At 37.2% G+C, this 21025-nt stretch overlaps 2 protein-coding genes across 2 annotated transcripts; both read left to right on the forward strand.

Annotated features, from left to right (window-relative positions):
• Positions 1-7611: 7611 nt before the first annotated feature.
• il11b (interleukin 11b) lies at positions 7612-10491 on the forward strand. Its single transcript, XM_073821288.1, has 4 exons — positions 7612-7743; positions 7864-7947; positions 8073-8231; positions 10161-10491. The coding sequence occupies exons 1-4, from the start codon at positions 7612-7614 to the stop codon at positions 10317-10319; spliced, it is 534 nt and encodes a 177-aa protein (XP_073677389.1). The 3' UTR covers positions 10320-10491.
• Positions 10492-14641: 4150 nt separating this feature from the next.
• On the forward strand, positions 14642-20669 carry LOC141290035 (serine/threonine-protein kinase SBK1). The gene is made up of 4 exons (XM_073822233.1): positions 14642-14909; positions 16139-16283; positions 16447-16649; positions 18603-20669. The coding sequence occupies exons 1-4, from the start codon at positions 14904-14906 to the stop codon at positions 19269-19271; spliced, it is 1023 nt and encodes a 340-aa protein (XP_073678334.1). The 5' UTR covers positions 14642-14903; the 3' UTR covers positions 19272-20669.
• Positions 20670-21025: the final 356 nt, after the last annotated feature.

The raw sequence follows: 21025 nt of genomic DNA on the forward strand, positions 1-21025 counted from the left end.
GAGTTTATATATCTAGAAAAAAAAGAATTGTGACTTTATATCTTGCAATTCTGACTTTATAACTCACAATTGCGAGTGTATCTCATAAATCTGATGTTATAACATGCAATTGCAAGTTTATATCTCACAATTTAAAAAAAAAAAAAGACAGAATTGCATGATACAAACTCACAATTGTAAGCTTAAAGTCAGAATTGTGACTTTATATCTTGCAATTCTTACAACTCACAATTGCAAGTTTATATCTCACAATTCCGAGAAAAAAAAGACAGAATTGCAAGTTTGTATCACACAATTGTGACCCTGGACCACAAAACCAGTCTTAAGTAGCATGGGTATATTTGTAGCAATAGCCAAAAATACATTGTATGGGTCAAAATTGTCGATTTTTCTTTTATGCCAAAAATCATTAGCATATTAAGTAAAGATCATGTTCCATGAAGATATTTTGTAAATTTTCTACCATAAATATATAAAAACTTGATTTTTGATTAGTAATATGCATTGCTACGAACTTCATTTGGACAACTTTTAAGGCGATTTTCTCAATATTCAGATTTTTTTGCACCCTCAGATTCCAGGTTTTCAAATAGTTGTATCTCAGACAAACATTGTCCTATTTTAACAAACAATACATCAATGGAAAGCTTATTTACTCAGCTTTGAGACGACGTAAGAATCTCAATTTCGACAAATTTACACTTATGACTGGTTTTGTGGTCCAGGGTCACAATTTATAAAAACAAGTCAAAATTCTGAGATAAAAAGTCGCAATGACCTTTTTTATTTAATAATATACATACAGGGTTTTAACAAAATTTTAATTGCAATAAGGGAACAAATTAATCAGTCATGGAAAAGTATTATTAATTAATTATAGTATCTTGTTATTTCCGCACATGTCAAGTGTGGGGGTGAACTAACCCTTTAGTTGGAAGACTAATTTTAAAAAGTAAGTAAACAACTCACACTTAAATATAACAACTTTGTGACATCAAAATAAGGCTTAAAATGGCATTAAAACATGATCTGTGGGAGCTTTTAGTAAGTAATTGGCTTGGTGAAATTTAATGTAAATCTGCCTGTGTGATCAGTATTTACTGAGCTTTGATGACTGATGCACCAAAAAATTAAAAATAGGTAAAAGTTAACTATTAAAAAGAATAGCTGAACTTAGTTCACAAATAAAATATATTGTTTAAATTGTTACAGCCTTGAGTTATTATTTTGGAATAAATGTACAATGCTTAAAATCACAAACCTGATGAGATTTATACTTGGCTAAATCGCTAAAGCACAAGTTGGAAAAACTGAAAGGGTGAGTTCATCAAATGGCATCAGATTCGATGATCAGTTCATTAATAGAGGAAAGGATGTTGTTTCTGCTTGATCATGCATTCCTTTTAGGAATTTAAACACCTCGAAGAATCCGCCCACTTGGGCTAAATGTGGCTTGTCTTCTGGTGAAAACACATCCCAATATGACACAATGAACTGCTGCCTACTGAGCATTAACAATCCACCTCCCCGCCCCAGCGCTATGAAAAGGCTGCTGTGTCAAAAATATGATGCAACTTCCGACGCTGCAGAAGAATGATTTGCCTGGACAAAAGCATTCAATGAGGTGCATGACTACAGCAAAAGATTAGAATATCCTGTGGTGAGTAACAGTTTTTCCAATTTTTTTGGGAAGGGCACTAAGGTGTGTTCCCCATCCATTGATTTTCCACCTGTTGCACTGGGGAATATGAGATCATCATCATGAGATCAACCAAGGTATTCACAACTCACTTTAAGGCAATTACCCATTATTGGAGATTTCCCCATGCACTATAAATGAATCACGGCTGACTGTGTATAGATTAGTTCGACAATGATGTCAGTTACTAAAAACTTGCACTAAAAATATTGATGAAGCATCCATGCCAACGTCACACAATAGTAATAAAATAAATAAATAGATTTAAAATAAAGAAAGCCAAAATACTACAATAATGGGATTTTACACATATAAAGTAGGGCTTTCACACTCCACTAAACCACAAGTTGTTTACTTAAAGGGTTAGTTCACCCAAAAATGAAAATTAGCCCATTATTTACTCATCCTCAAGGTGTATATGACTTTCTTCTTTCAGATGAATGCAATCAGAGTTAGATTAAAAATTGTTCTGGCTCCTTTAAGCTTTATAATGCAATGGGCGGGTGTTTCTCTTCATCAGTCTAAAACAATTCCAATAAAGTGCATCCATCGATAAAAAAAGTGTCTCACATGGCTACGGGGGTAGCCATTGTAAAAACCAATGTTTGTTTACAGGAACAAATAAAGCAAAGTTTAGCAAATGAAAAATTATGATCTCCTCTTGTCATATATCCTTGTTTTGTACTTCTATTTCATGATTGTTGTTTTGTTTCGCTCTCTCCTCTGCGCTTCCAATTCTTCACTTGTCAGCGGCACTTGCGCAACGCATACATCTTACAGTAATTGCCTGGAATGGCTTGCACATATGACAATTAGCGCAGGCTAGAAAAAAAAATTATTATTACGTTTTAAATAGGGATTTTTTTCTCACAAAAACACATCGATTCACTACAGGAGGCCTTTATTTACCCCCGGAGCCGTGTGAGGCACTTTTTATTATCAATGGATTCGCTTTTTTGGATTATAAAGCTTGAAGGAGCCAGAACAATTTTTAATATAACTCCTATTGCATTTGTCTGAAAGAAGGAAGTCATATACATTTAGGATGCCCTGAGGGTGAGTAAATCATGGGCTAATTTTCATTTGTGGGTGAACTAACCCTTTAACATTGTGGTGCGTGTAAAACCACCCTGGTGAAAAAACCAGCTAAAACCAGCCTAGGCTGGTTGGCTGGTTTTAGCTGGTCAACAAGCCTGGTTATAGCTGGTCATAGCTGGAAGGCAGGCTGGTTTTAGAGGGGTTTTGGCCACTTTTCCAGCCTGGCCAAGGTGGTCAGGCTGGTCTTAGCTGGTCAGGCTGGGAAACCACCAGCTAAAACCAGCCTGTCCAGCCTGCCCAGGCTGGGAGACCAGCTTAAACCAGCTACTTCCAGCTTAAACCAGATAAGACCAGCCAACCAGCCTAGGCTGGTATTAGCTGTTTTTTTCAGCAGGGCATGCCGATAACTTGTTGTTTAGCACACTGTGAAAGCCCTACTGTACATGTATAATTTCCCATAATTAGTATTTTCACTCATGTTTCCATTATTAGCATTTTCTGTATTTATTTTAGTTTTTTTATGTTGTGTGACGTTGACGGTGTGGATGCATCATTGCATCAAAGACCAAATGTTTTTAGTAAATGACGGCATTGAACTGATCTATACACATTCAGTCATGATTCATTTATAAAGCATGGGAAAATGTCCAATAATGGGTCAAAATTGTTAGCATGTTAGATGCTATAGCAACAGTCACTCTAGCGGCAGCCTCATAGTCACGTGTTTGGACGGCCACGGAAACACCGCGCGTTGCATAAACGGTTCAGGGTTTGAGAGGAAAACTCAAACGAGTACGGAAAACGCGTCAATTGGAATGAAGAGATCGCTGTATTCTTACCTTTTTAGTTGGAAAAGGCCATTCAGGAAAAACCTGACCGTGTAGGTGGCAATATGACACGAAGATGAGCAAAGCTTGAGCCGTTATGTAAACATACGCGCTGCGTTCGTCCGATCGGTGACGCTGACACTTCAAATGAAACGGTAAACATCAGTTTGTGAATATTAAAGATTAATTGTTAACTGTGACAAATATAAAACATGAAGCACATAAAGCAGAACTCAAGATTGTTATTATGAGCCTGATCCAGGGAAGTGTGAAAAGCCCTATGTTATCACTGCATACTAAGTATACTAGACCACAGGATTCTAGGCTACTCTCACCACTTCCTAATGAGGTACAGGATATGACCCCACGCATGTTAACAGTCATTTTCCTTATCAATACGTCCCTCTTTGCCTTGCAGTCGTGGGCCACACAAAAAGGAAGACATAAGAATGAGTGGGTGATGGAGAAAATGAAAGAGGGATGAGGAAGGAATGCATGTATGTGCACTGAGGCATGAGGACACTTGTGCATTGCTGGATGTCTGAGTGGAAATAACAACGCGATGTGTCAGAGGAGGCCAAGCGGGCAAATGTGGGGAAAACGGGGAGACGTGGGTAGGGGGGCTTCAGATCTTAAAGATTAGTGTGTGAGTGTATTATGACTCTGTTCTGTTGTGAATTGCACCTAATTTGTCTCAAAAAAAGAAAAACAGCGTCTCATCTCGGTCCATCATCTCTGTGGCATTTCCCTATGGCGTGCTGTAAATCTGATACGACTGTAGTCTTGAATGTATATATTGCATGTATATAAAGGATAACTTGTCTAATCATGCAAACAAAGTAGTAAGTATCAGATTTGGAGGTTTGAATAAAAAGAAAAACTTCATTTCTTGGATATAGAGTCTGATAACATTAACAAAGATGCTTAACACAAAGTTTTTTCGAGGCACAAAGACCACCCTAAAATAGAAATGCAAAATTAGAAACATAAGAATCTTGAGGCATCATTTTGGCGGAAATAGCAAAAACTGTTAAGTTCTTTAGAAAAAAGATAGGTTTAGTGAGAGAGGGGGTGTGTAGTCTACTTTTTTTTCCCTGAATGTGAATGACTCAGAGTTGTGTGTCATGGCCCATACTATAAAGGAGAACCCTTTCACTAGTTCAAATGTTAGTAGAGTGATAACACAAGTTTGTACACTGTATTTACTACTTGTGTTTTTGGGATTACCATGAAATGTAAGTACTTTCATCATTCTTTTTTCATTCAGCTTTACAGCACAGGCATGGGGATGTGTTTTAGTGAGAGCAAACAAGTGGGTATATACTGTGGGTGGGTTTTTTTTAGATTTTGCTTTCTATGAATTTTGTGTGAAAAGTCTTCTAGTAAAGCACACTGGCTTGTTAACCTCAAGCTAATTTGACTGATGTTAGTGATTTATACAACATATTGTGTATTTATATGACAAAGAAATGCTTTAAGTTTAATTTATTTATCGAAAAAGTTGTTTTTTCATATTTGTTTAGATATTTATCAACATGATAGCCAGGGCTGTAACCACCATGAAAGTTAACATTCAGATTAATTCTCCACCAATATGGGGTTTTCAGTGCTTACATTATTAGTTAAATTACTTTGGTTCCTCAATTTCTGGTTATGTGCAACATCCTTGATAGCAGGTCACATTAAGGTCAAGGGTCAAGATTATTTTCACCTAATTAAGTCAGACTGAACATCTGTGCCTTTGAAGATGTTTAACTTACAAAAACTCATTTAAATCCAGTCATTTCTCTAATTACATAACCTAAATATTATGTAATATAATATAATTCAAGCCAGTTTTGTTATTGCAGACTAAAACTATTTAATATTGCTTTTGGTAATTGAAATACACATAAAATAAAATCCAAATATTAGACCAAAAAATCTAAAATAAAATTAGAAATGTTTAAAATAATAAAAAGTTAAAGTCAAAATGAAAAGCCAAAAACTGAAAAAAAAGCTTGATCATGATCCTTCAGAAATCATTCTAATATTCTGATTTGCTGTTCAAGAAACATTTTATATTGTTATTATTATTATTATTATTATTATTTATCAATATTTAAAACAGTTTTTCAGAATACTAAATAGAAAGATCTGAAGATCAGCATTTATCTGAAATGAAAAGCTTTTGTAACATTATACACTATACCATTCAAAAGCTCAGAAAGAAATTATAGAAATTAATACTTATATTTAGCACGGATGCTTTGAATTGATCAAAAGTGATAATAAAGACATTTATAATGTTAAAAAGGAGTTCTATTTCAGATAAATGCTGTTCTTCTGCCATTTCTATTCATCAGAGAAACCTGAAAAAAATCTACTCAGCTTTTTTCAACGAAATAAAAATAATAAATGTTTTTGAGCAGCAAATCAAAATATTAGTATGCTTTCTGAAGGATGTTTGACTGAAGTAATGATCCTAAAAAATCAGCTTTGAATTTGGAATAAAATACATTTTCAAATATATTTAAATAGAAAAACAGCTGTTTTAAAAATAGTGGAAATATTTCAAATTTGTACTGTTTTTCCTGTACTTCAGATGAAATAAATGCCGGCTTAGTTAATAGAAGAGACTTCCTTAAAAAAAACATTAAAAATCTTACAGTTCAAAAACTTTTGACTGGTAGAGTATATACTATAATATTATATAAATAATACAAAAATAATACTGATTCAGGGTCAAAATTTCAGTGGTTTGTAAAACTGCTGCAAGATCAGAGTTCTAACCTCAGTCTCTAAACATTCTTACACTGCTTTCACATGATAACATCCAATTTAAAAATATGCACACGTATAGACTTCAGTAAGAAGCTTATTTACTGAACACTTGAACAATCACCTAAGCATTTTCAAAGCTGTGTTGACAGAAGCGAAAAGATGCTATCAGTGTGAAAATCATTTTCCACAAGTGCAGACAGAGGATGTCTGCAAGTTAGTCAACAGCAAGGCTAATTGAGTCAATGTGATCTTTGCATGCCCAACATCGGTTTTGACTGTGCCGTCAAATCTGTAGAGGTTGCATGCAATGGTTATCGGTGACCTGAACAATTTCTCCATTTAGAAAGGTTTCAAAGGATGCTAATTGCGTAAATAGCCATTCATTTCCTCGTAATACTTATCAGAGGGCTAATTCACAGTTATCACATATCTGCTGCATGTATTTGAAGGCCTACAACCTTCACACAGACTTCAGTCATGGCTCATTTGAGTTTGCTGTGGCTAAAGACTGGCGCAAACATCAAACGGGACAATTATTAGTGGGTAAAGAAAGAGCTGCGTTAGGCCTAATATACTAATTTTCACTGTAAAAGTCTTGAAATGTATTAAATGCTGCTTAATAATTGGATACAAATTCAGGGAAATGGGTTGACAATAAAAAAATTACACTTAATAAGGGTTTCATTCATAAGGAGATGATGCATGTTTTATTTAGTAATATGTGACGTAAGGGATACGTTTCCTGAAAGAACTAAAAACTGGAATTTCCTGGATTTTGCAATTCTCTGCTTTCATTTCCACCAGTTTTACTGGTTTGGTGAGATGTTATGATCTTGTCTCTCAAGCTCAGGCTAAACAAGTGTGCATCAAAATATAGGCACGTCACCATACGCAACAAACATTACATCCGAAAAAAAAAAAAATGCTGACTCACTTCCTTTCATCCCAGCACCTCTTCTAATTTTGTCCTTTTGATGAGAAATTAATCACGGCAAACCCAGCAACTGTTACAAACTCGTGTACTACATGCCTTGGAAATTCCTGTGGGAATTCTTGTCTTCTGTAAATCATCCCATCTGGTGTCACCATTACAAACCTAGAGGAACAGCTCTCTGTGCAAATCCCTCTGCTTAGATACAAGTTTTTATAGAGTAAAACAGGTGTCAGGACACACAGTGAAACACTTGTGAGTCACAGCAGCTGTTTCAATGACATTAATAAGAAATCCCGCTTGTTTTTATGCTGACAGTGTCACCTGACTCCACTTTTCCCCTCGTCATCTTGATGACTTGCGTTGAGCTCTTCGCCTTCGTCACAGCCCGTCCCGCTTATATACCGCAAGGAAAAAAGGGTCTGCAGGTGCTGTATCAAGACATGCGGTCACTGCTGACGCTAGTATCTCAAGAAAAGCATGGGGTAAGTACTAGTTTTTCATGTAAATAGGTTTTCTAATTCATTTTAGGAGTAAATTTCAAGTGTAGAATAACACATATTTAGTCTTACGGTTTGTCTAATAAAATCTTTGAAATTTTTCAGAATGAAATGAAAGATTTTGAACAATCACTCATAACATCCCTACCCTCGCTGAACTACAAAACAGAAGATCTGAAAAAACTTGAGGTAGAATCTCTTTTTGATAGAATATTTTTATGTATAAGATCCAAAATCCCAAAAAGATAGATAGCTATAGATGTTAAGAATGAAATGTGAATTGTGTGTAACATCTGGCTACTTTTGACCCACAGATGAGCAGTACATTAGAACAGCTGTATTCTGGTCTTAAATCCTTCAAGTTCCATCTTGACTGGATCCAGCAGAAACAAGAAGAAATGGGGAGTGATTATTCTAAGACAAAGAAACTCGCTCATCGTATCCAAGTCCTCAGCCACATGGTGCTCAATCAGGTACGAACCACTATGTACCACCACAATATTTACCTTAAAAGCTGCCAAAAAGGATGTAGCATGCTTTATAAAATAAAGCATACCTAGAGTAAGATACATGCTAAATTATGAATTTTTTTATGAATTTAAATGCCAAAAAATATATATAGCAAGAAAATCCATTTAAGTTTTAAAATATATTTTGGGTAAATGCAAAAAGTATTTTTTGTGTTTAATATATTTTAGGCAATATGAATATATTTAGATTAAAAATATGAACACTTTATTTGATAAGTGATGTTTCATTAACAAATTTCAGGAGGAGCTCGCGCAGATAATTAACACGGCCAATTCATCATCAGCAATCACTCCCTATCCAATCACTCTCCCTATCCCATTACTACAGTCCCTTTAAATAACCAAGCAGTCCTACCTTCAGCTATCTCTGATTCCAGCATCCCTCCCACCCCCCCTGTTTATTTTCTCCTCACCTCCAGCCAGGGGGGGAGCGCTATTGGGTTCGGGCCAAAGGCCGAGCTCGGACCCCTCTCCCTGGGCAGGGGGAGTGCCCCGGGCTCGGGAATGACTACCGAGCTCGGAGCCCTCTCCCGGACAGCATGCCAAACACGCTTAACTTTTACGCTGTTTATTATATGCAAAAGCGAACTAGTGAACTGATGCTCCAGAAGGAAACATGATGCATTAAGAACTGGGGGGGGCCAAAACTTTTCAAATTTGAAGATCAGTGTAAATTTAACTTATTTTGTCTTCTGGGAAACATGTAAGAATCTTCTTTAACTTCTGAAGGGCAGAACTAAAATTTAAGATATTTAGGCAAAATAAGAAAAATGTAAACATTTTCATTACACTCAAAAGTTTACACCCCTGGCACTTAATGCATTGGTTTTCCTTCTAATGCATCAGTGAGCATTTGAACCTTCTGTAATAGTTGTCTACGAGTTCCTTTAGTTGTCCTCAGTTTGAAAAGATGGATCTTAAAATCATACAGTCATTTTTGGAAAGGGTTCAAATACAAAAAAAGGCTAAAAAACCAAAGAATTTTGTGGGAACTGAAGGATTTTTCTGAAGAACAGTGGGCAGTTTAACTGTTCAGGACAAACAAGGGACTCATGAACAACTATCACTAAACAAAAAAACACAGAAGGAAACATGATGCATTAAAAGCTGGGGGCGAAAACTTTTCAAATTTGTAGATCAGTGTAAATTTAACTTATTTTGTCTTCTGGGAAACATGTAAGAATCTTCTTTAGCTCCTGAAGGGCAGAACTAAATGCAAAAAATAAGATATTTAGGCAAAATAAGAAAAATGTACACATATTCATTCTGTTCAAAAGTTTACACCCCTGGCTCTTAATGCATTGTTTTTCCTTCTGGAGCATCAGTTGCCTATGAGTCCCTCAGTTGTCCTCAGTGTAAAAAGATGGATCTCAAAATCATACAGTCATTTTTGGAAAGGGTTCAAACACACAAAAATGCTGAAAAACCAAAGAATTTGTGGGACTCATGAACAACTATCACTAAAACACACACACACACACACACACCTGTGGGTCATTCAGGTAACAACACAGTATTAAGAATCAAGTGTGTGTAAACTTTTGAACAGGGTTATTTTTATAAATGCAACTATTATTTTCTCTTTTGGACTATATGTAAATGTCTTTTATTTGAAATATCGTATTCAGGTCATTAAAAAATTCAGGCCACTAAATAAAAAATAACATGCATCTTTTATGATCCCCTTTATTTTGCTAAAATAATTAACATTTTGCAGATTCTGCAAGGTGTATGTAAATTTTTTGACTTCAACTGCCAAATGGGTTGAAAGGGCAAGGGTGACAATAGATGGAAACGCATGGGATAGATTGATTATTTTAAAAATACGCTAAAAGAATTTGTTAAACAGAAATCTTCTAAACCTTCTTACAGATTGGGACGACACCTCCTGAGCTGGTCTACCCCTCCCTGTCGCCTTTAAACACGGCTTGGAACTTGTACCAGGCCAATGCGGAGATACTTGACAAACTGTACTACTTTTGCAACTGGTACGTTAGAGCACTGGGAGTCCTGAAACACAAACAACAGTGATCATACAGCATCATACGACACCAGTAGCCCTCAGCTCATCTCAATGATGCCTGACTTGCCTTAATGTTTGATGAACGTTCCAGCCTTTGGTAGTCATCCTCTATTTTGACAGTGTTCTCCTATTAATGTTTCCTATGTTGTAGTTTTACTTATTTTAAGTTATGTATTTAATATTTATTGAACAGTATTTTGTTTACAATGAAGGATTTTTATTAGGGATGTAACGGTATCAAAATTTCACGGTACGGTAATACCTCGGTATGAATGTCACGGTACGGTATTTATTGAATCATTTACAGGAAAAACAAAACTAAACAAGAGACTCGAAAAAAGTGCCAGAAGTGTTTATTAAACAGTTTAGATGAACACTGAACATATCAATGGCATACAAATTAGCCATCTATCTGTAAACTTTGAAACAGAAACTTAAATATTAAAGCATGTAAAAAAACAGTCAAATCAGTTTAGCTGAATGAGTTGTCTGCTTGAAATAAGACTTTTTTTCTTACCCCATTGGCAGATTATTTAGCTTGTTTTAAACAAAAACTCACTTAATTTTGACTTGTTTTTACTAAAAACAAGAAAATAATTTTTACTTGTCTAGAAAATCCTTCTTGATTTAAGAATTTTAGATATTTTGGCTGGAAACAAGACAAAATTCTAAGTAAGAAAAGCATTTTTTTTTGCAGTGCAGTAGGCTCTCATGCCTTTCTTTCGCATTAAATCTTTATTAAAAACAAACCTTTAAAGAACTTTTCTACCTGGACAAGTGCATCTATTATGTTGCCTAGTTTAGCCTCTTTAAAACGGCACCTTTCCTTATTTTAAACCTAGCCAAAAAGCCACGTGTTGACTGTGAAATTTATATGCATTTATGGTACATTCCGTGTCAATCCATGTTCATTTTTACAGCGAACAACGTACTGTAATATTAATTCAGCGCAGACAGCGCAGCAAAAAATACTCGGTGCCGAAACGATCGCTGCACTGCTGCAAAGGCACCGCTTCTAGGACGTCACGTACTGCCGGACAGCAACCGCGTGCAGTGTGAACGCTCTAATCCGTTAACATGGGTGCTGAAAAGAATACGTGACGCATACGCACTTCAGACGGAGCAGGTTCGACCATTTCCATCTCTTTTCCTTGCTGCTACAGTCTGTAGCGACAACAGACACGCCTGGGCTGATGGGAAATGTAGTTCCCGCTACCTCCCGTTCGCTCCATTCGCCTGAGCAAACTTTTCTCAGAAGACCTATTGTTTTATCGAGTAATGCGACCACGGTAGTATCGAAAAAATGTGTTATTGCGGTATGACGGTATTTACAATACCGTTACATTTATACATCGAGTGAATGAGAAAAATAGCACTTTAGAAAAATATTAAGTGTGTAATTTCAATAAGGAAGTTTGTATGCAAAAATCAGCTGCTGGCAGTTGCTAATAATGACCAATAGGTGTCGCTTAGAAACCTTTTACTGTGGTTAACGTGATTATATATTTAATGCGGTTCAGGACCGGGTTTTACTAACTTTTATTTATTTATATCTATTTTTTTAAGGTAGTCATTTTGCGAAGAACTTGTTGAACAACATAACTATCTTTTATTCAAATGTTACAGCATGGTAGTTAAAGCAACTGTATGCAGTTAACCTTGAAATATCAATTTCAGAATCATTCTGACGGTACACTTACTTATAATAAAGCGAATGGCTTCCTGATTCTTTCTCATACAACCTACAAAGGTCTGTTCTGCTTGTACATAAGTTTGGTGAGCGTTACGAAATGTACAAATGTGTACAGCTGTGCACTGTAATCACGACAGTTTACGCCAGCAGACGGCTCCAAAATCGCAAAAATATTTAAAACTACATATAGTTGCTTTAATTGTTAGGATTGAGCCTATATTTGTTAAACAGGAATTTTGAGCAGTGAATCATGTTAATCAATTGCCTATTTGCCAAAAGTAGGATGATAAATGGATGATAAAACTGGGCATTTACAACAACAAAAATCATGGTTATTATAGTTAAACTATGAAAACTCACCATGGTCTATCCATAGTTAATCCTTGGAATTTGTAGTAAAACTGTGTTTATACAAGTGGTAATCGATATGGCAAAAAACATGGTTACTACATTTTTACTATAATAAATCTATGGTTAATTTCGTAAGGGAATGGATGTTACTGCTGCTGCACCATTTGTTTTTTGTGAACATACTGAAGATATAGTAGCTTGAAATGTACTCACTGCCTTCAGATTGTATTTATTTCATGATTATGTTTAGTCTAGGTAAAAGGTGTCATCATATTTTAGAAATGTACTGAAAAAGAGGCCTTACATTACTTGAAAAGGACTTTGACATTGTTCATGTTGGATTCATCAGAATACTTGCAGACAAATGTTGAAGACATTTAGTTGTGTTAATATCTGAGAATTAAGGGGACAAACACCCTAATTTACTCTGATTTACCCAGTGAGATGGATGTAGATGTTTTAGTATTGTCCTGGATGTTGTTTATTTTTTCATACTTTTTATACATATCAATATATTTATTTTTTTATTTATACTTTTTTATTATTTAACTGTTTTTGTCATTTTTATTTCAATAAAATAATTTTACATCAAACACAATCACAGCTTTTTTCTTTAACTTGTTGAACTGCGTCAGCAACAACTGAACCTTTCATAAAACAATAATCCAACTGTCATCCCATCATTTCTGATGTTCTGTATACAAACGGTTATATTTGGATTTTAATATTTGCTGCTAAAATAAACTTGTGCGTCGTGTTTGTAGATTTGTAAATCGTTTTCTTGCCCCGTCTGGATGAGCATTTCACAGATAGTTGAGCTTAACTAGATCCAGAAAGTTTCTGCCAGTAATAGTGTAATCAGCCATGAATGTCAAAATCTCTGTCATGATGACTAATACCAAACGCTGCAGAATAGGGAATGGGATATGGATAAAGGATATGTCATATGACTGTGTGTGAGAGAGTTTAAAAAGCTGAAAAGTCAGGACTTGGCACGTCGTGCAGAAAGAGAGATCTGCGTTATAAGCATTTTGTGTACCGCTCTCTCACAGCTGTTGGATTTGTCATGCTCCCCGAGAGAGAATCAATCATGCTGGCCAGCATCATAACACATTTGTCAGATCCATTATGCAGAAAAACAGAATAATCGATTTTCAATCAAATCAACTGCAATTAAACCTGTTTTTAACATACAGTTGAAATTAAAAAGTTTGAATATGAAAAATGTTAATTATTTTACTAAAATAAGAGAGATTGTACAAAATGCAAATCCTTCAGATCCCACAAATTCTTTGGTTTTTCAGCATTTTTGTGTATTTGAACGCTTAACAATGACTGTATGTTTTTCAGATCCATCTTTTCACACTGAGGACAACTGAGGGACTCATATGCAACTATTACAGAAGGTTCAAACGCTCACTGATGCTTCAGAAGGAAACACAATGCATTAAGAGCCAGGGGTGAAAACTTTTGAATGGAACGAGGATGTGTACTTTTTTTTTTATTTTGCTTAAATATCATACTTTTTTCATTTAGCACTGCCCTTCAGAAGCTACAGAAGATGCTCACATTTCCCAGATAGCAAGATAAGTTTACCCTGATCCTCGTAATACGAGTCTCTGAGTTGTCCTTATTGTGAAAATATGGATCTCAAAATCATACAGTCATTGTTGGAAAGCGTTCAAATACACAAAAATGCTGAAAAAACAAAGAATTTGTTATACCTGAAGGATTTTTCTGAAGAAAAGCAGACAGTTTAATTGTTCAGGACAAACAAGGGACTCATGAACAACTATCACTAAACAAAAAAAGCCACAGCTGTGGATCATTCCGGTAACAACACAGTAAGAATTAAGTGTATGTAAACTTTTGAACAGGCTCATTTTTATAAAATTATAAAAACTATTATTTTCTCCTGTGGAGTATATGTAAACATATTTTTTGTTAAATATCTTATTCAGGTCTGTACTTAATAAAAAAAGAACATGCATTTTGATTGACCCCTCTTATTTTGGTAAAATAATTAACATTTGCAGATTCTGCAAGGTGTATGCAAACTTTTAACTTCAACTGTATTATACTGACAGCCCAAATGAGATACAAAATGTCTTTGCTAAAGATAGAAGGTACAAAATGTGAGAGCATATAAACTGAAAAGGTTGGGGGTTTTAAAAACCAGTAGAGACAAATTGCCTGTTACAGAAACCCTACAGAACATACTGTCAGAAATGAATGGTGTAACATTTAAAAGGAGGGGTAATGGCAGCGAGAGACCATGTGAGCGAGCAAACTGGAGAATTTGGATAGAGAGAAAGAGAGAGAGGGTACAGAGAGATGGTTGAACTGTATAAAGCAGAGGACAGATTCAGTAGCAATCGGGATATGCACTCAGAAGCAAAAGAAACTGTAACCTGTAAGCTGATTTATGGCTGGTTGACCTGCTGTTGCCCGTTTGACCTGCAGCTTTCAGTGACCAGAGTTTATTGACAGACTGATCAATAGAGAACCACACCTCTGAATTCCCTTTCAGCTCTCAAAAACAGCAAACATGACAGTAAGTCTTTTGATTTCTTTCAAAATGTCTATTCTATATGGAATAGGTACAAAAGCTTATATGTACACTGTTGTTCAAAAGTTTATTGAGATTATTCAATGTTTTAGAAAGAAGTCACCAAGGGATATATATACAATTGAAGTAAAATGTTTACATACACCATGCAGAATCTGCAAAACAACACATTATTAAGAATCAAGTGTATGTAAACTTTTGAACAGGATCATTTTTATAAATGTAACTATTATTTCTTTTGTGGACTATATGTTATCGTATTTTATGTAAATAAAAAATAACATGCATTTTGTAAAATCTTTCTTATTTTGGTAAAATAATTAACATTTTGCAGAGTCTGCAAGGTGTATGTGAACTTTTGTCTTCAACTGTAAATGTGTATAAGAGTGCTTAAAAGTTATATAAGTGTTACATGTACATGAAAGGGTTTTTGGAACCGATTTACACCATTAACAACTAATCCTAAAGAACTCATATGTGCTGCTCATTCTGCTGTTCTTGTCAAGGGGTTAGCCACACACAACTTCTAGAGAGCTGTCTGTCCTCACACAACTGATGCCCAACAGGTGCACCTTATCCCTCTTATGCAACATGTCCCTCATCATCCTGAACTGCTGCTTTACTGTAACCCTTCTGCTTTGGGGACACCAAAGCATACACATTTGACTAAAAAACACTGAAAACAACATGCAGTTCAAATAGTTAAGAATGGCATTCGATCATGCTACATGAATAAATGTTGATCAGTTACCAATACTATTAATGAACTGAACACTTAATCCTGTGAAGCTCAGCTGAATAGCACAGCTGTCTGGGGACAGTTAAGATGTGTTGACAGAATAGACAATCCTCAGAACTAAGCCCCAAATCACCCTTTCGCTGTAGCAACCTTATAATAGTATGCAGTGACAGATCCCAGCAGTATATCTCTGATCCAGACAGATCCTGTTTACCCTCAACATGGCATTTTGTGGCATTTGAGAGCTAGTGAAACCCCAGAAAGATAGAAATGGCAACAACAATGTTTTGGAACTATGCCATGGGTAATAAATAAGACTTTTCACATGCTAATAAGTAAATAGTGACGGTCTAATTTAAATTCTTTGAAACTAAATGGAAAACGGGGCATGCAGTCTCCCTCAAATTACACTACGTGTTGAATGTTTCGCACATCCATCTGCAACCCTGACAGCCTAGTTTTGCTTCAATTACAGACTGCCGCAAGACTTCTGGATGAACTGTGTCACTTAACGGCTCAGTCTCTAGAATCACTGGAGCCTTTAGAACACTTCCAAGTTATTAAACTTCTTGGAGAGGGTTCATACGGACAAGTCAAGTTAGCAGTTCACAAAAAGAGAGGTAAGTTATGGTGCTTATTTTGTTATCTTTTTCTCATCTGATCTTATCCATGCTATATCACATTTCTGGAAAAGTGGTACAGGTAGATTACTGTATAATGCTTCCTTCTTTCTTTCCTTTTGACAATATCTCCATTATTCTTTCAAATTTACATGATAACTAGGAACCCCAATGGCCCTTAAATTCTTTCTACGAGACGACACATCTCTACTGTCATTTCTGAGGGAATATAACCTGTCTTTGGCCTTCTGCACCCACCCCTCACTTACTTCAGCTTTCGGCATCGCATTCTCCACTCCAACTCACTATGTGTTCGCCCAGCAACCTTGCCTTTATGGAGACCTCTATGATGTAATCGTTCCTGAGGTTGGTAAAAGTTTGACATTGGTTTCATGCCTCTTAATCAGGGGTCACCAAACTTGGTACTGGAGAGCCTATGTCCTGCAGAGTTTAGCTCCAACTTTCCTCAACACACCTGCTAGGTATATTCTAGTCTGTTTAGTTAGACCTTGATTAGCTGGTTCAGGTGTGTTTAATTAGGGTTGGAGCTAAACTCTGCAGGACACCGGCCCTCCAGGTGACCCCTGCTCTTAATGATGACTGCCCCTAGAGCAGTGGTTCTCAATCCTGGTCCTGGGGGACCCCTGCTCTGCACATTTTGCATGTCTCTCTTATTTAACACACCTGATTGAGATCTTCAGCTTGTTAGTTCAGTTCATGGATCTCTCTCCTAATGAGCTGATCTCAATCAGGTGCGTTAAATAAGGGAGACATGCAAAATGTGCAGAGCAGGGGTCCCCCAGGACCAGGATTGAGAACCACTGCCCTAGAGGATCAATATCCTACAGCAGGGGTGCCCTACACTGTTCCTGGAGATCTACCTTCCTGCAGAGTTCAGTTCCAACCCTGACCTGATATTATTAAGTGCTCCTTCAGATCCCAATTAGCTGGTTCAGTTGTGTTTGATCAGGGTTGGAGCTGAACTCTGCAGGATGGTAGATCTCCAGGAATAGGGATTGGCACCCCTGTCCTACAGAGTTTAGTTCCAACCTGCCCCAGTACACTTGGTACACCATGGTTTCTAGTAATGCAGAAGACCTTGATTAGCTGAATCAGGTGTGTTTCAGTGGGACTGAAGCTAAACTCTGCAGGTTTGTAGCCCTCCAGGAGCAGGATTACATGCCCCAATTTTGAATCAGTGGTTTCTGAGCCTGTACCCCCAGTATTGCAAATTTTGGATGTCTTCTTAATTAAATACACCTGATTCAACTCATTAGTAGAAACTTCAAGACTTGCCCTGCGTTCCATTCAGAAGGGCTCATACCTATGCCCTAATCTCTTCAAAGGGTTTACCCTCCGGAGTGAGAGCTTTGAAGGGTGTAGGTAGGGGACCAACCAACTTTGTCCATCAGTTGTACCCTTAGAAATTCTTCATTCCGAAGGGCCCTTTGAAGATCCTTTAATATGGTTGTCATGATTGTTTTCACTCTGAAGTTCCCTTCGGAGGGCGATATATCCCATTTGAAACACACCACTGAAATTATTGTGTTGTAGATGAAGAATGGGAAATTTCGGTCCTGGAGGGCCACTGTCCTGCAGAGTTTAGCTTTAACCCAAATCAAACACACCTGAACAAGCTAATCAAGGTCGTCAAGATCACTAGAAGGCTACAGGCAGGTATTGAAACTTAACTCTGCAAGACAGTGGCCCTTCAGGACTGATGTTGTCCATTCCTGCGTTGTATTATGGAGAAATCCAAAATGCGTATTGTTGGGTACCAGGGTTGGAAACCACTGGTTTAGATGGAGTGAACAATGAAAGGACAGAAAAAAACTTATTGTAAATAACAGGTACAATATTTGTTTGCAGTGACAGGTTGATGCAAGCTCTGTACATTGATTAGTGCAGGGGTGCCCAAACTCAGTCCTGGAGGGCCGGTGTCCTGCAGATTTTAGCTCCAGCTTGCCTCAACATACCTGTCTATAAGTTTCTAGCATGCTTAGTAAGAGTTTAATTAACTGGTTCAGGTGTGCCTAATTGGGGTTGAAGCTAAACTCTGCAAGACATCGGCCCTCCTAGACCGAGTTTGGACACTCCTAGATTAGTGCCTAAATCAGGGGTGTCCCTCCAATCCTGCTCCTGTGCTGGCAAAATCCTGCAGAGTACCTTAAATTCTAATAAAACAAACCTGAACCAGTTAACAGGGTCTTCAGAATTACTAGAAACTTTCAAGCAAATGTGTTTGGGCAGGTTGGACCTAAACTCCAGGTGCTCCAGGAGCAGGACTGGACAAGTGGTAAACTGATTACTTAATTGCAGGTTGGTCTGGAAGAGAGCTGTGCCCAGGGAGTGGCTTCCCAGATCAGCGGTGCCCTCTCTCACCTCCATTCTTATGGCTTTGTTCATCGTGATGTCAAACCAGAGAACATCTTCCTATGCGACCGTGAGTGCCGCTGGGTCAGGCTTGGTGATTTTGGCATGGTGAAGGCTGCAGGTACCAGAGTACCATGCGTGTGGTACAGCTCCGCTTACTGCACGCCTGAGGCTGAGATGGCAAAGAAGAGCGAAGAGATTGATTCAGGCACCTTGGAGGTGGACAACAATGGGAACAAGCAAAACGGAAACTCTGGAAAGACTCAAAGGATGCTGGTGTCTGTGGATCCCAGTACAGACAGCTGGGCGTTAGGCATTCTAATCTACGCCATGCTCATGGGGAGCCTTCCATGGTCTGAGACGGTTTCAGACAACACTGCATATAAAAGCTATTTACAGTGGACCAAATGGGAAGGTTCAACATCACAAGAGAGAGCATCAGATCAGCCTAAAAACTTCAACCAGGTGGCACCGAAGTTTGCAGCGTTCACCCCTCTTGCGGCTTGTCTTCTTAGGTCCCTGCTCCATCCACAGTCCAGGCTTCGTGGCAGGCCAAATGAGGTGGAAAAGTATCTGGGAGGAGCTTGGCTATTGGACAAGGATGTCAGTGGGTGATGCATCATGATTGTCGGTTCACTCCATGGTGGGAACAATGATTATAACCTGTTATTCTGATGGTAGTTTTAATCATACGCCAGCTGTTTAATATGCTACATATAAGCATTAGTTGAGAGGTTGTTTTCCCAACTGACCACTATAGATCTTAGCTGTAAACACTAAGGGCCAGATCTACTAAACAGGGCAAATTAGCGTAAGAGCGCTAAAAACAAAGTCCTGCGGTTGATCTAAAGACAATGTGCACATTACAGAACACAGACACAGCCAGATCTTTTCCCAATGACCAACGCAATCTACCAAGAGCAGTGCGAATTAGCATCTAGTTTGAGACATGCTTTTTTTGGGTGTTAAATTACACAAATACCAGTAAACTGACAAGCGTGAACCTTAGTAAATAGTGTTGTATGTTTCAGAAGAGTTGTTAAGGGTTATGTAACTGAAAAGGGGTACAAAAAGAATTTCTAAAAACTTGGGCCTCATCCACAGTCCAGCACCGTTACTACACATTTCAAAACAATGTGCGTCCTACAAAGATCAGTGTAAGGCTACACTATGGAATCCTTACTGGGAATATTAGAGTGACAGCTAAAGATCTGCAGGCATCTTAATAACATCTGTGTTTATCAAGTCCAAATAAAATTGCTGCCATCTCCACTTTCCAAAGTCCATCTGGAATTTCTACTGTACAGCTATACGTGTACCTGTGGAATAGAAGTTCTTGAAGAACTTGTTTGCTGCACAGTTTATGGTGGGACAAAAACCCAGACAAAGTCCATTTATGGCAAATCAGTTCACTTGGCAGCCATCTTGAGCAGCTATTTTCTATTTTCATGTATGCGCAACTATGATGCCATCAAAATCTAACAACAATGGTATCAAAAATCAGGCTTTTTTTTTTTTTTTTGATTACTATCCGTGGTTAGTCTCTTGCTCCTTATAGTGTCTCTGAAACACACACTGAATAGCAACACCAAAACTTCACCCAACTTTCAAGCCGGCATGAAATAGAAATTGCTATAATCTCTTCTCTACTTTGATATATCCAAGTAAAATGGCTTCTCAAACAAAACTTGGGACTTGATTTTGTTCATAGGGAATTTGTTTGGATCACTGTTTGCTGAATGCTGCAATCTCATGTGAGTGACAGGTGGACGGGATGGATAACCGCCTTAATGTTGGTGCACACATCAGAGAAAAGACGTTGTGAGACCAAGTTAATATATTTGATTAAATATTACAAGGGCACATTTATAATAAATTTTACAATATTTTACGCATACATAATGAAGCAGGATTTCCTATCTAGGGGATCTCATCTTGACCTAGAGGTACATGGTGGAAATTATAGAAATGTCAATGTCAAATAAATAAAATAAAAAAAGTTTCAAAATGTAACAGTTTGCTGTGTTCTACCATACAAAAATGAATCATTAAATATCTATTTTCAACTGTAACTATGTTTATATACATATTTTTGTATTTGCTTAACGTCATAAAGACTGGAATGTTCACTCCAGTCTTAAAAACATATTATGCTTTTAACAACTTACAGTATGCTCATGAAATGTCATCTTCACGTGGAGCACTTGTGAGCGTAAGAGTAAGAAGGAGCACATCTCTCAAGTTTCAGCAGAAGACATGCAGACACATACAAACACTCAGACACTATGTGTCCTAGGTTTAAAAATAACCCTCAGACCATTAATAAAACTCTTTCAGCCATCATCACCTCTGTCAGACGCACACTTGAA

This window comes from Garra rufa, chromosome 17 (genome assembly GCF_049309525.1).
Source record: "Garra rufa chromosome 17, GarRuf1.0, whole genome shotgun sequence".
Taxonomy (NCBI): domain Eukaryota; kingdom Metazoa; phylum Chordata; class Actinopteri; order Cypriniformes; family Cyprinidae; genus Garra; species Garra rufa.